We start from the raw sequence: 14,626 nt of genomic DNA, 5'->3' as shown, positions 1-14,626 counted from the left end.
CGTAAGTTCTTTACACTTGCTTGATACTTCTGCGTAATGATATAATCAACTGCCTCTTCGGGAAGCAGATTTATTTCATGTAATGTCAGTATCAATTAGAGTCATGGGTAATTTTATGTTTATGACATTATTTTACCATCAAAGACAGACTTCTAGCTTAGGGCAGACTTAGGTTTTCAAAGCAGCATAGTATGATGTCTGATTGTCTTCTGAATGCAGCAGAGAGAATTTAATCCTCAATCCAGCCTGTGTGACAGGCAGAACCGTGCCTTGGTCAAGCAAATACCATTCCCTAGACTGGGAGAAAAAATTGCCAGTGAATTTGGAGAATGCAGAAAGTCCTAGGCCTTTTCATTTATCCAGTAACTTCACAGATAAACCGTGCTATAAGCTGAGCTCTGAACCTTGAGAAGATTCAAAGTGAAAAACAGCAGCAAAAGCAGAACTTCTGCTTCTTTTGCCTGAGACCTCCTTGAACAGAGCAAGTGCTGAGCTACCCATACAAACAGTGAGGCAGCCACATCTTCACCTGTACTATATGCCCAGAGGCTGCATGGAGCATTTCCTTGCCCATCTTTTTTTCTGTCCAAAAAGTCTTTACGCTGTGTGGCGGACCTCTGTTCTGTGCTAGTTTCCTCTGCATGTGGCTGTGTACTGGGTTTGGTTGGGATGGAGTTAACTTTTTCCAGAGCAGCCCGTATAGTGCTGTGGTTTAGATTTGTTACCCAGAAGCAGTTGCAACTACGCCTCTGTTTTAGATGTTGAGCATCAAGACTTTCTATTTATCTATCTGTCTTCTATCATAAGTGGAGGGTTGTTAGTTAGGGTAGTATGGTTAGGTGATGGTTGGACTTACTCCTACTGGTCTCTTCTTAAAAATTTGTGTGAGGGAGATGGGCACTTGGGTTCTCTCTTGAGCAAACTTGAGAGAATTTTTGGAGGACCTGCTCCGTAAGTGTACCCGATCAGCATCCTCTACCTATTTGCCTACAGTTTCTCTTTGTATGAGGCATGAAACATAACCATGTTGCCTTCCACTTCGGTGCAGGCAAGTTCCACTGGAAAAAAAAAGGTGACTCAGAGGCACCATCAGCCATCTTAGTTTGGTGTGTAGAATCAGTAAGGGAATTACGCAGTTTTCTAGAACCATGGCATATTGCTATCCCCCTTTACTAATGTTTTTTGTTTTTTTTTTAATTATTTCCGGCACAGCATAAAATTTCACACATTGCCACACATCTGCGTAAATTCTGTTGGTAGGTCGCCAATGACTCTCTGGGAGAACGCAAAGGCAAATTAGTACATTTAGGAGCAGTGCAATTTTTGCACAGCACATCACATTTTGGCAATGCTTGCTGAAGAGGTCTGTGGATTTGTAAGCGCAACTATGGCTAAAAAGAGGGAAAAACTGAAAAACTACTATTTAATGGGTAGATCCAGTTGAACATTCTGGTGGTGGACTCTCTCCTAACTTGTTTACAGACTTTAACCCAGAATCAGAAGCTACAGGTGACTATAGCTCCCCAGCAGACTAAGGAGACAGAATCAGAAATCTGAACAATAATAAATGCACAGATTATGGAGTGAAAGGCAAATCTTTGGCTAAAAAGAGGAAAAAACTGCTATTTGATGGGTAGTTGAACATTCTGCATTAAACTGTTGTTAAGGACCAATTTTTTTTGTTTTATTTTTTTTGCTCTGTTGTTGTTTCAGGCCCTCAACCTGATCTCAGGAAAATCAGGTTGACATCTTTGCATCACTTACTAGCATACACAAGGCTTACTTTTCCAATCACAGTTGAGACTTCTGCTAAAAATAAGAAATAAATGAAAATTTAAGACACATAAACTATTGGACTGGTATTCCTCTATTTCCCGTGACTAGGTCCACAGTGCTCAGCATTGGAAACCAATAACCAGGGGTGTCACACATAACCATTTTTGGTGAGGTGTTTTCCTTCCTGTGAACTAGTATAACTGCAGGCATAGCAGGGCCCTGCTGTGTGCTTGGCATAATTTCTGTTGCTATAACTTGCTTCCATGGGCAAGTAAGAGAAGGAGAAAGATGAGTCTGGGTGGTTGGGATGAAACCAGCTGGGGAAGAGTTAAAAAGGCATCTTGCAGAGGCTGGTGGATGCGATGCCTTCAGAGTTTGCTTGTGCATCTTAGATAAGAGTGGGAGCTAGATAAGACACATTATATTTTTGTCCTGATGTAACACTTGATTTTGTTAAGCATTTACTACATTCAAGGAGGGAGTTTTGAACTTTAGTCGTGGAGAGGGCAGCTGACTAATCGTAATGTAATGACTCATTTGCTTTTTTTCTTCTAAAAGGCGTTCACATTTTTGCCACGTTTCGGCATGCATTTGAATAAGAAACCTCCCAGAATGCTATATAAAGGACTTCCAAAGACTCAGCCTGTTAGTAACCCCTACTGGAATCACATAAGGTAAGAGGTACATATCTCATTGGATAGTTTTGTAACTGTCATATTTAGTGTTAAAAGGGGAAATCCCTTCTTTTTCTATCAACTGCTATTTAGGTACTAACTTAAAACCAGTGCTTTCCAGTATCTTTGTGGTAAGAGTATCTGTGTTGGGCTTTGCAACTTTAGGTTGGCAGTGAAATTAAAATATGCAATAGAAATAACATGGAAATCAATAGAGCAAAAGTAGAAATGAAAAGGAAATTTAACTAGAAATTAAATAATGCCTAAATTATGAATTGGAAATGAATAGAAACTGAAATTCAAAATATAAATTATTGAAGATCTTAATAGAAATAGAAACTAGAATCTCAATTCAGCATGGGGGAAAAGATCCCAAATCACAGACATGTTAATGATTATATTTATTTCCAACTCTTTGGAAGGGATCTCCAGTCCTAAAATCAGAGGTGATTTGGAAAGAACAAGAAGCAAACTTTTTTTAAGGCATTTTAGAATTATTATGATTGTTAAAATAGAATCTAATCCTAGAAAGCTAGATCCTGGCTTGGTTTTATTTGCTAGTTTGCGCCCTAAATTTCTATATCACTGTATGCATGAGTAGTTGTTTTAATTAATCATTCCAAAGATAACCTCCTAGATATGATCTGTAGGGCAGTGAATCAGATTTGTTTCTCCTTCATTGCACTCAGTGACTCTGAAGGGCTCATTGGGACCTTCTGTGCTATCACTGAGATGATAATCTTATCATTGTCAAGCATTAAAAAAAAAATCCCTTTCACTGTCAATATTCTCAGCTTTATAGGCTGAAAGAAGCCCAGCAAGGGCTCTGAGGCAGGCATTCTTTGGATTAAATTCATTTTTGTCTCCCTATTTGAATTCCCAGAATTAAACAAACAAAACAAACAAACAAAATCCTCCGAGAAATTTCATTTGATACAATTTTTTTCTTTCCCATTAAGTTAGTTGAAAAATGTCATGGTTTTGTTTCAAATTTCTCCTCAACAAAAGCTTTCTCCTTGAAGCTACAGATGGGATGCAAGGCAAGTGATTCAGGGGCTGTAGTGGTGCTATTTGGAGATTGCTCACTGTCAGGAATACAGAGATCTCATAGCTAGCTGTTGGTAGCCTTGAGCATAGTCTGTGGGAGATCTCTTATGGAACTTCACCAGCGGAAGGCAATTTAGAGAAAAGCTAGGCAGCCACGGGATCCATCAAAGCAATGCCCAGAACAGGATTTTCTTTCCAAGCACTTTTTCAGAGTGTGGATGAAGCAACTTTTGTTCCTTCCCTTATTTGATTGTCTGTTGACTGTTTAGCTGGTCTGATTTTAACTGCTAACATGCAGAGCCTGTTTGGTAACTGTGTTTTACGCTGAAGAGCAGATGAGGAGGAGATGGGTGTATCTGAGGCTAAACAATAAAAAGAGTGTCTGTGGGTTTGGAAGCCTGAGGAATTAGTTAGGGACTTTCCTCTAAATGTAGAGAGTGGATGAGAAATACCCCTCAGGTCTGGCCACCTTTCTCACTGCAGCCAAAAACAGGTCATTCAAAGTAAGCCAACCTTTGAGCAAATATGTGTACTTACGTGAAGATCATCTTTTAAACTAATATTTATCTTACGGTTGATGTAAAGTTGTTTGATCTGAGTTTTGTTTCTAACTGTGTTGTGGTGCCCAGGTGATGAAGATGGAGACAGGAGATGAAATTGCTATTGTGGGAATAGCATGCAACTTTCCCGGAGGTAAGTTTTGAGTAAATAGAAAGCAGGATGCTGATTGAATATTGAAAAGCACAGTCACTTGTTAGTATTGATGTGGAGTAAAATAGCATGTTTCCCCCTTAATTTTGCAGAGTTCATGGCTTTGCTACTTGTAGGATCTTTTTGAACAATCTCATTGTGGTGAAAATGAGTTAGTTTGAATTTGTCCACAGAGAGCGAGAGCTGCAGTGTTCGCTGTGGGCAGAGCTTTGAGCTGCATGCATGAAACTCACGCAGACAAACCAAACGTGTCAGGGATGATTTGAGGTTATTGCTTGTGCACTGGCCAGATGATCGTGCACAGGTGTAGGACTATGCCATCCAGGGGAACATTCGTATTCTTAGATTAGATGGATGGAGACATTTAGATAGTGGGAAGGTGGACTGAGTCCTGAGGGGTGTTTAGCCTCAGGTGAGATTGCTGTCCTGCAGTAACCATTCCTGCAGTTCCAGTCCCTGACGCCCCGCATCACATAGAGCTGAGCTGGTGAGTACTTGGTCATGTAACAGGTTAGCACTGCTTCCAGAGTGTGTGTAGATGAGGACATACGAATACTGGAGAAAGCTGAAGCTGGGAGGAGATGAAATGTGTGCTGGAACATTGATGCCATGTTGTTTGGCTATCTGGTATGTTATTTTTCTTAAACAATCTTCAGAGTTTTCAAGGAATTAATTTGGTGGGGTAACTTGCTTTTAAGCGTGTAGTGAAAAGGTGAGTCATTCCTTTCCATATTCCTGTCACCAAAACATGATGGTTTGTTTATCAGTAGCAATTACATTTCAGCTACCTAGATTTATATGTAGGAGTTTCAGGTAACAGAATGTGTTTTTCTGAATGAGCATGACAAAAGGGAATGCATAATTTAATCTTCTTTGCAATATTTGTACAATAGGTGAAGGAATTGACAATTTCTGGAAAGTGCTGGAGGAAGGCAAAAACTGCACAGTAGAAATCCCCCCCGAGAGATTTAATACCGAAGAGTGGTACGATCCAGACAGTAACAAGCCAGGAAAAATGTATACAACACGAGCTGCTCTTCTCAATGAGTGAGTGTGTTACTGTGCTGTGCCACAGATTTTTTCTGTATCTAGTCTGGTGTGTCCAGCCTTTCAGAGAGAGCAAGCTGCAGGGAGGTATTATAAATTGGACGTAGAAACAGATTTTCTTTCATCTCACACAATGAACTTGTAGTTTTCAAATTGCAGGAATTCCTGTAACATGACAGTTATGAGCACATTTCTTTGCAGACCATGATCTTTGAATGCATAATGCAACTTGTACGACCATACTTGTCATGTCTTGGGATGCAACCAGTCGTGCCATGGATGTGTACTTTTTGAGTATACACACATGCACATGCGTTACGTATGAAGGTGTGTATTTCAGATCTGAGGTGGGCTACAGCCTGCCAAGGGATTTGTAAAGCCCACTTATGGCCGGTGGAAGAATGCGGCAGATTCCGGGTACGATCTGCCTTATGAGTCTTGCCTAGTTTCAGTTTGAAGGTTGATCAGATCTGCTGGACCTCAGGCCCTAATCCTGTGCTTGCTGGGGCAAGTAGCTCTAATTAAAATGAAGCTGTGACAGTTTTAATACAAAGTAAGAAAGTCTGCATTTGCTAGATGGACAAGAAGGGAATCTTATGCTCTCGATTTGCTTGTGAAGGTGCACTGTTCTTATGACCAGTATCATAAGAATCCAGAACTGGATCATAATCAATCCTGTTTTTCCCTGGGCTTGTACTGTCATGTAATTAAAAAATAAAATAAAATAAAAAATTCTCCCTTTTGACTCGAGTCAGTCCTTCATCATGCTGGGGAATTATGTACGTATAAATATTGGGTAATAATCTGTCCAGATTTAAATGAACATTTTATTCATATTGTGCTCTTATTTGTTCTGTTTATTTTAGATTTAACGCTTTTGACAACCACCTGTTTGGAATTAATAATGTGGAAGCTGAAAGCATGGATCCACAACAGAAATTACTTTTAGAATGCACATATAAAGCGCTAGAGGATGCAGGAGTCCCTGTAGAAGCCATCAGTGGCACCAAAACAGGTGTTTTTGTTGGTAAGACATAATTTCATGGTGAAGAATGTCCCTTTTACCCTCGTAAAAACGGAACACCCCTTTGTAAACTGCATACATAACCTTAAGGCTACTATATTATGACACTACTGGAAAATTTTGGTGAAGATAGACTGTTAGGTCACTCTAGAAATTTATTATGTAATTAACACATCTACTTTTAGATGTCCCCGTTAGTATCTTCATGCACTGGTGTTGACAGAAAACAGTTAAAGTCTTCACCTTGCCAAGCCCTTTCCAAGACTGATACTCTCAAGGCAGTCTGACACCTTGGTACTTAGCACTGTACCAGTGGTTAAGGTGTTTCTGAAGTTAAGATCATCTCGTAGTTAGTAGTAGGCTGCCATGGTGCACTTGTCCAACTGTTGATTGTCCCAAGAAGTTAATCTGTTTTTGGTTGCTGTAGTGTGTGTCTATTTCTAGAGTTGTCCAGGTCAGTTAGACGGATGAAGGATAGGGATGAGCTATTTATATTGCTCTTTGGTCTGGAATATGCTCTTGTTACACTGAGGGAATTATTCCTTGCTCTCCATATAGATGTACTGCATTTTCCACATGTGCCTTTGGACTTGGGATCCTCCTATAATGCAGGCATGTGTGTTCCCAGGGAGGGGGTTCAAATGCTACCCCAGATACAGGTCCTGTTCTTTTCTACTTCTTTCTTAACTGATTGGATCACAGTGAGCAAACTAAAGATACATGAAGAACACTTGATATGGCTTTCACTGTGATATTTAACTTGGAGCATCTGAGGAAATGAAGGTAATGCTCCATTCCAGCTGTCCTCATTCTAACCTGCTTGTATCTATTATCATAGATAAGCCAAGCCAACTACTCCTAAGCTGAGATTCAGGGATCTAAACAGGCTATGTATGCCTTAATCGTGTCATACAATGAGCTAAGCCAGCAGGACGAGCCGATAATTGACTGTCTTCTGACTTGAGTAGAAAAAGCTTCACCATAGAAGTCGTGTTGCTAAGTAGGTTAATGGTGAAACCGAAGAACATAAACATGGTTTCAAGTTCAGTGCTATACATCCCTTTTCTTCACTCAGGGTAACATGACATATATTTGTATTGTTACAGGCCTTATGAATCGAGACTTTGAAATCCTAAGAAGCAAATCAGTAAGTGAAATAAATCATTATGCTGGTACAGGATCAGCAATGAGCATAGCTGCTAATAGGGTCTCCTTCACGTTTAATCTGACTGGACCATCGCTGACAATTGACACTGCTTGTTCATCATTTCTTTTTGCCCTGCATTACGCCTTGCGAGCAATTAAATCAGGTAATGGGACTGAAGAGATGGTAGGCAAAGAGATTCGAATTAATGCTGTATAAAATTGCTGAGAAGTATATATATATTTTCCTGGGATTGGTATCACATAACTTTTGAAGTTATGTGTAATTGTTATTTTGAAGAACTAACTTACAATAATATTTCATTTTTTTTTTCTTTCTGATATGTGATTTATACGTTCATGTTCACCAGTAGTTGCCTTAATGGATTCCAGTGCCTCAGAAATGTGCATTGTACCTGCAGAAGCAGTAATCTTTTACTGTGAGGAATTCTGTTACTTTCTCTAACATAGCCTGATGTAATTTTAGATAACTGTATTCGGTACTTTTTCAACAAACAATCACAGTGACCGTTTCCAATATTAACAATTAAAATATCACAACTAACTTTTATATCAGTGTATCTTTCTGTAATATCTGTCTTTTCAATCAACTAAGTTATAGTTAGTGTATTTTTTCTGTGACTTTGAACATTGCAACTGGAATACGTTTCTGTTTTACTCCAGGAGATTGTGAGGCAGCTATTTGCGGTGGTGTGAACAGCATAATAGTTCCCAGTACTTTTGTGTCTCTCAGTAAAGCAAAAATGATCTCTCCAGATGGAATGAGTAAACCCTTTTCCAAAAAGGCAGATGGCTACGGAAGGGGAGAAGGCTGTGGTGTTGTTTTCCTCAAACCACTGAAAAAGGTAAGATTGTTTGTGAAGAAGCCTAAAATAAGCCTGGCTTCTTACTTGAATTTTGTATATCCATTTCTCATAATTACTGTAGCAAAAAGCCTTTCTAATTCAAGCTTATTATTAGCATTAAGAAAACATTTATGCTTTTTTTCTAGAGTGGGAAAGATATCACAAATGTAAGGGTACTGTCGGTTCTTTTTCTCACAGATAGATGAAGCATGAGATAATTAAAGATGATTTTCTCTTTCTGTGAAACAGGCAATGGAAGACCACAGCAAAATCTGGGGTGTTATAAACGTCAGTGCAGTCAATCAGAATGGTAGGTCTATAACGCCAATCACAAGGCCGTCTCAAATAGAGCAGGAGAAGTTACTGCGCAGCATTTATGAAGATCATGTAGATCCCTCAGTTGTGCAGTACATTGAAGCCCACGGGACGGGAACTGCTGCTGGAGACCCCACGGAAGCTGAGAGCCTCGGTAATGTCATTTGTAGAAACAGACCTTCACAAGTTCCTGCTCTGAAAATTGGTTCGGTGAAAGGAAATATTGGCCACACTGAGTCAGCTGCTGGAGCAGCAGGTTTGATCAAAGTGCTTCTGATGATGCATCATGGGAAGATTGTTCCATCTTTGCATTACTCAAAGGAGATGAGCAGCATCGATACAGAGAAGCTAAACCTTGCCATTCCCACCGTGGTGGAACCCTGGGAAGATTCCGGTGAGTATGGAAGAGTAGCTGGCATCAACTGCTTTGGATTTGGAGGAACCAATGCCCATGTTGTAGTCAGGCAGGTTAAGCAGCCAGAGCCTCTTCCTGCCTTTAAGAGGCCGCTGGAATTAGTCCTGCTGTCCGCAGCATCAGCTAAGTCCCTTCAGATGACAATGGCAGACACAGCTGCACATCTGAGTACAAGAAACCGTGTAACTCTCCCAAGCCTGGCCTATACATCTGCCTGCAGAAGAAGCCATGTAAACCACAGGTACCGAAAAGCATTTGTGGCAAACTCTCTCCAACACTTGCAGCAAGAAGTTATGTCAGCAGCTAGCACTGACTTTGCCACGTCAAAGGTGGAGCCTCAGCTGGTGTTTGTGTTCTGTGGCAACGGCGTAACACTGAAGGAGTTCAGTGAGGCACTGCTGAGCTCAGAGCCGGTGTTCAGAGACAAGTGTAAGGAAATAGAAGCGCTCTTTCAGAAACACGCTCCCATCAGCCTTCTGCCAGCAAGAGGTCGCAGCTCAAAGGAGTTGCTGAATCCAGAACTCTCCCAGCCCATGCTTTTTGCCCTGCAGGTTGCCTTAGCTTCTCTTCTGAAGTACTGGGGCATTAAGCCGGTCGCTGCAGTTGGCCATTCCGTGGGGGAAATTGCTGCAGCACATTTTGCTGGGTACCTTTCCCTGGCAGATGCGGTCAAAGTGATATATCACCGGAGCAGGCTGCAGGCAAAGACTGCCAGGGGCGGAATGCTGGTGGTTGGAAACATCCCTGTTCAAGAGATTGCTGAACATCTGCATCGCTACTCGGGAAGGGTGTGCATTGCAGCTTTCAACAGCCCAGTTTCCTGCACCTTGTCTGGAAATCCAGATGATGTGGACTTGGTCCAGAAAGATTTAGCAGAAGCTTTCAGCCACAGAAACATCTTTCTTCATGTTTTAAATGTCCCAGCTGCCTACCACAGCCCTAGCATGGATGTGATACTTGGGGAGTTGGAGCAGAGCATAGAGCCTTTAGAAAAACAGAAGGGTGACGTTGAAGTAATTTCAACACTGACCGGGGCAGCTGCTTCTGCAAATGACTTCACTCGTGGCAAATTCTGGGCCCAGCATACTCGTGAGCCAGTTGCTTTCACTCAAGCCATAGAAACTGCAGCTAGAGACAGGGAAAATGTGGTGTTTGTTGAAATAAGTCCTCATAGAGCATTGCAGCGAAATATAAAAGAGACTCTAGGGAAAGTCACTAAGGTTTTCCCTTCTTTGCAGTCTGATGCAGAGTATCAGGCACTCTTTAGTTTGGTAGGAAATCTGTTTGAATTGGGCTATAATCCCAACTGGCAGCACTTTTATGATGGATATCAAAGTGTTCCAGTGACCATTCCACGGTATCAATTTGATCGTCAAAGAGCTGTGGCCTCTCTGGATACCCGTCAACAAGCAAACCAAAGAGACGTTGGCTCTGGTCATCCTTTGATTTATGTCATCAACAGTGACAACACGCAGTTTGGCTGCCTGCTCTCCCAGGACACCACATCCTACTTATATGAGCACAAGAATAATGGTGTGGCTTTAGTTCCTGGTGCTTTTTATGTGGAGCTTGGTCTGGCTTGTGTGATGAGCAGCTCAGGACCTAAAATGCCTCTGAGTGCTTGCCAGATGAGCATCAGTTTTTCAGCGCCGTGTGTTCTCGCACAGAGTTCCCAAGTCTTGAATATCAAGCTGAGTCCACAAAAAGCAGCGACAGCCTTTGAGATACTCTCTTCCTCCAACGCAGTTTATGCTTCAGGCCAAGTTAGAAAGGTGCCTGAGGCTGTTGTGGAAGAAAGCACCATCTCCTTCCAAGAGGTCTATCACAGATGCACGTCAGTGATTAGCACAGAGAAGGTCTATGAAGCACTGTCTCAGATTGGCTTTCAGTATGGCTCCATATTCAGGCAGCTCAGGGATGTGCATTATTGCCAGGAACTAAAGGAAGCTATAACAAGCATCAAAGTGAACAAGGAGACTCTCAGAGAGATGTACAGCTACTGTATCCACCCGGTGCTGCTGGACTGTTTTATGCAGATGACTGCTGTCATGATCTCGAGCACGCGGCAGTCCAGAGCAGGCTTTCCTTCAGGGATAGGCAGCCTGGTGGTGCTGCGACCTCTGGAGGAAGAAATGATGATATATATGAGAACAAGCAAATCCATTGGGAACTGCTTTGAGGTCTGTGGATGCTTCATGGACAAACATGGGTCCGTTTTGGCTGAACTCAAGCGTGTTGCCATCACTTTCATGAAACCAGTGTCTTCCAGAGACAATGAGTTCATGTTTGAAAACAAGTGGTCAGAAGTTTCTCCGTCAAAGATGATTGGTCATGTAGAAGCAGTGCCTAGAGTCCTGGTGTTTGCTGACAAATTTGGGATAGCTGAGCAGCTCAGAAAATATTTGCATCCTGATTCCAGATATGTTATGTATGAAGACTGGGAATCCCTCTTGGAAGTTCACGCAGGGAATAAGATGAAAGCAGAAGTTGAGGATTGCGATGAAGTTCTCTTCCTGTGGGGAATTCAAAAGGTGAATGAAGAGTTCCCAAGTAAAGTTGTCGACCAGCTCTCCAAGTGTTGTGAAGCCTATCGCCAAGTTATCGTGGCGTTAAGAGAGAAAAGTTCTCACTGTTCAGTCCGAGTGATCAGCTACAGAACAACAGAAAGAAATGTAGACCACATTAACTGTGGGTTTGCATTGCAGGGCATGACCAGAACTTGTGTTGTTGAAATTCCAGAAATCACGTTTCAGATAATTGACCTCAGCTCTTCCAGCTCCCTGGACATCTCAGCATTATCAGATGTCCTTGTCAAATACAGAGGTAAGGATTATCCGGAAGTCTACATCAGCCAAGGAAGAATTTATGCATCTGAAATCAAACGCACTCCTTTTGTAGATGAAGATTACAGCCAGCATGTAAGGTCTCTCCAGAATTCAGAAACATTCACTTTGTACACTGCCGATCCGTACTCAGCAAAAGACTTGTCCGCTGAACTATCCACCAGCACTGCTACTCCGCTGGAAAATCAAAGTGTTGAGATTCAAGTGGACAAGATATGTATCCACTCTGAAGATTATTTTCCCATTAGTGTTTCTAGTCGTAACTTTGGTAATACACTCTACTGGAATTCCCAAGCAGCAGACAAACACAGACTTTTAGCTCTTGATTTCAGTGGCACAGTCACAGCAATAGGCACAGCTGTGAAAAAGGTTAAAGTGGGTGATCACGTGGTTTCGTGTTATCCGGCAGCTGCATCATCCAGAATTCAGGTCCCGGGAACAGTTTGTTTAAATGTAAAGAAATTTCCGTGCTTTCAGAGCGTCCCTTGTGTGTCCTACTTCATCATTGCATGGGAGATCTTAAATCAGAGGTTACCCAAGGGGAAGCACGGCAGAACTTTGGGTATTATTTCTACAGAACCATCATCGGTCTTATGCCGTGTTCTTTCTGTGGCAGCAGAAGAGGTGGGCTGGAAAACAGTACTTGCAAGGCCCACTCCTGATATGTTGCAGCATATAAATGCATGCAATGCCCTTGTTGTTCTTCCTCCAGTAGGCAGACTATCCCAGGAAGATCTGGCACACATGTACTGTCTGAAAGATGTGGTGATAGTATGTGGCCATCAGCAATCGGAATGTATTCAGAACATCAGTGGACTTGATCATGAAAATATCAGCTTTCATATCCTCATCCTTAGCAGTATCTTCCAGAAGGCATCTCTGAAGGAACTCCAAAAGGCTGTGCAAGTGTGGATTGGTTCTTTAGATATGAAACGGTTTAGACATCTTCCAGGCTCTGTCTTCCAGCAAACTGAGAACTTTGAAAGGCTGCAGTCTGTGATGTGCTCTTTTACCTGCAGATCTGTCCCACTTGCTGTACTGAGAAAGCAGAAGGACATCCCTGTTCTTTCAGATATCCCACTGTATGAAACTGAGAAGAAGATATTTAAGCCGAATGCTGTTTACGTAGTAGCTGGGGGGCTCACTGGCCTTGGCTTTGAAACTGTGAAATTTATAGCAGCGAATGGAGGAGGATGTATTGCAATACTCTCCAGGAAAATTCCGAGCAAGGAGAAACAAGAAGAGATGAAGGATTTGCAGCTGAAGTATGAAGGCAGCAAAATAGTGTCTGTGCAGTGTGACATTACTTTGACCAGCGATGTTGAGGAAGCTTTCCAGATCATTGTAAAATTATTTGAAGGGTGTCCAATCAAAGGTGTCTTTCAGAGTGCTGTTGTTTTACACGATGGTCGTCTTGAAGTTCTGAAGTTTGCTGACTTTCAGAGAGTGCTAAGCCCCAAAGTGGCAGGGACCCTAAATCTTCATCGAGCTACAAGAGGCCAACAGCTTGACTACTTTGTGTGCTACTCCTCTGTTACTTCCTTTCTCGGAAACTCCACACAGGCAAACTACGCAGCTGCAAACTCTTTCCTGGACGTCTTCTGCCTCTACAGGAGGAACTGTGGTCTTTCGGGCCAATCCATTAACTGGGGTGCTTTGAACCTCGGCATATTGCTCAATCAAAACCAGATTCAGAACATTCTGGAATCCAAGGGCATAGATATTCTGCAAGTGCATGAGATTCATGAGTATCTCAAGAAGAGCTTACTTTCAAATAACCCTCAGCAAGCTGTTGTCAAATTAAATTTTAAAACGTTATTTAATCATGTTTTTTCTCGGATTATTTCACTCAAAAATCGGTTTACATCACTCATGTTAGAAGAATTTGGAAGCAAGCTTGAAACCTCTGAGAAATCTCAAGTCCAGGATACTGCTTCAGTCAAGTCTGAAGACTATATTACCTCACTGATGGCTGACCTCACAGGACTGAACCCAGATGAACTGACCATGAATACTCCACTTTCATCATTGGGCATAGACTCAATGTTAGCTATGACAATTCAGAACCGCGTCTTTCAAGAAAGAAAGGTGGACATACCTCTTCTGAAACTACTTGATCCTCACACCACTCTATCAAGTTTAGTAGTAGTTTTAGGAGAAACCAATGCAGATGGAATTGTAGAGAAAAAAATGTCTGCAGTTGCAAGTGGAGAACATGAGATCCGGCTGTAGGAATTATTTCTTTCAATAACCGTGTAGCTTTCAAGATAAGTAGACCCTTTGCAGATCTCAGTAATTTTCTGATTCTTGTTAAAGGTCTAAAAATTAAACATCTTTTGAATTACTTTTTTTTGATGTTGTGAATTTAAATGGTTTCTTTTTCAACAATTTAGAATTTGTATTTTGCTTATACAAAAATGTTAAAAATTGTCAGTAAAACAACTGTATTTGTTAGCCTTCTTTTATGAAAGAGCATATAAATGAAAATAGTAACATTTTTTAATCTGCAAAACTGAAAGTGTATCTCTGTGCTGTTTTAGTTTTTATCCTTCCAGCACTCTCTAATTTTAAATGTTCCTAATAACAACAATCACCCTTACTTGTCTCCCAAGAGAAAATACTGACTTTCCCCCCAGTACACTGGAGGAAACTTGGTCAATAATTGATTAAAATGAGGACAGTGTCCTTGTATTGTTTATCCATTTTATATTCAGTTACCATTCCCCGTCAGATTTGTCTTGCAGTTCTGGCAGTATCTGCACCTA

General features: G+C 41.4%; 1 protein-coding gene across 2 annotated transcripts; it reads left to right on the top strand.

Moving 5' to 3' along the window:
• On the top strand, nucleotides 1–14,303 carry LOC104915588 (uncharacterized). 2 transcript variants are annotated; one of them, XM_085227198.1, is made up of 7 exons: nucleotides 1–2,450; nucleotides 4,127–4,190; nucleotides 5,102–5,255; nucleotides 6,122–6,282; nucleotides 7,386–7,589; nucleotides 8,107–8,288; nucleotides 8,538–14,303. In XM_085227198.1, the coding sequence occupies exons 2-7, from the start codon at nucleotides 4,130–4,132 to the stop codon at nucleotides 14,091–14,093; spliced, it is 6,318 nt and encodes a 2,105-aa protein (XP_085083324.1). In that variant the 5' UTR covers nucleotides 1–2,450; nucleotides 4,127–4,129; the 3' UTR covers nucleotides 14,094–14,303. The 2 variants fall into 2 exon arrangements, with proteins under 2 accessions (XP_085083324.1, XP_085083326.1); XM_085227200.1 differs by lacking the exon at nucleotides 1–2,450 and adding an exon at nucleotides 3,983–4,000.
• Nucleotides 14,304–14,626: the final 323 nt, after the last annotated feature.

This window comes from Meleagris gallopavo, chromosome 6 (genome assembly GCF_905368555.1).
Source record: "Meleagris gallopavo chromosome 6, MGAL_WU_HG_1.1, whole genome shotgun sequence".
Classification (NCBI taxonomy): Eukaryota; Metazoa; Chordata; class Aves; order Galliformes; family Phasianidae; genus Meleagris; species Meleagris gallopavo.
This window is presented reverse-complemented; position numbering and strand designations above follow the sequence as displayed.

What these genes read in the sequence shown, in the direction of transcription:
- LOC104915588 (XM_085227198.1), top strand. Translation starts at nt 4,130, where the DNA reads ATGAAGATGGAGACAGGAGATGAAATTGCTATTGTGGGAATAGCATGC. An exon ending in CAAAACAGGTGTTTTTGTTG is followed by an intron (nt 6,283 to 7,385) that starts GTAAGACATAAT and finishes GTATTGTTACAG; the next exon opens with GCCTTATGAATCGAGACTTT. An exon ending in TCCTCAAACCACTGAAAAAG is followed by an intron (nt 8,289 to 8,537) that starts GTAAGATTGTTT and finishes TCTGTGAAACAG; the next exon opens with GCAATGGAAGACCACAGCAA.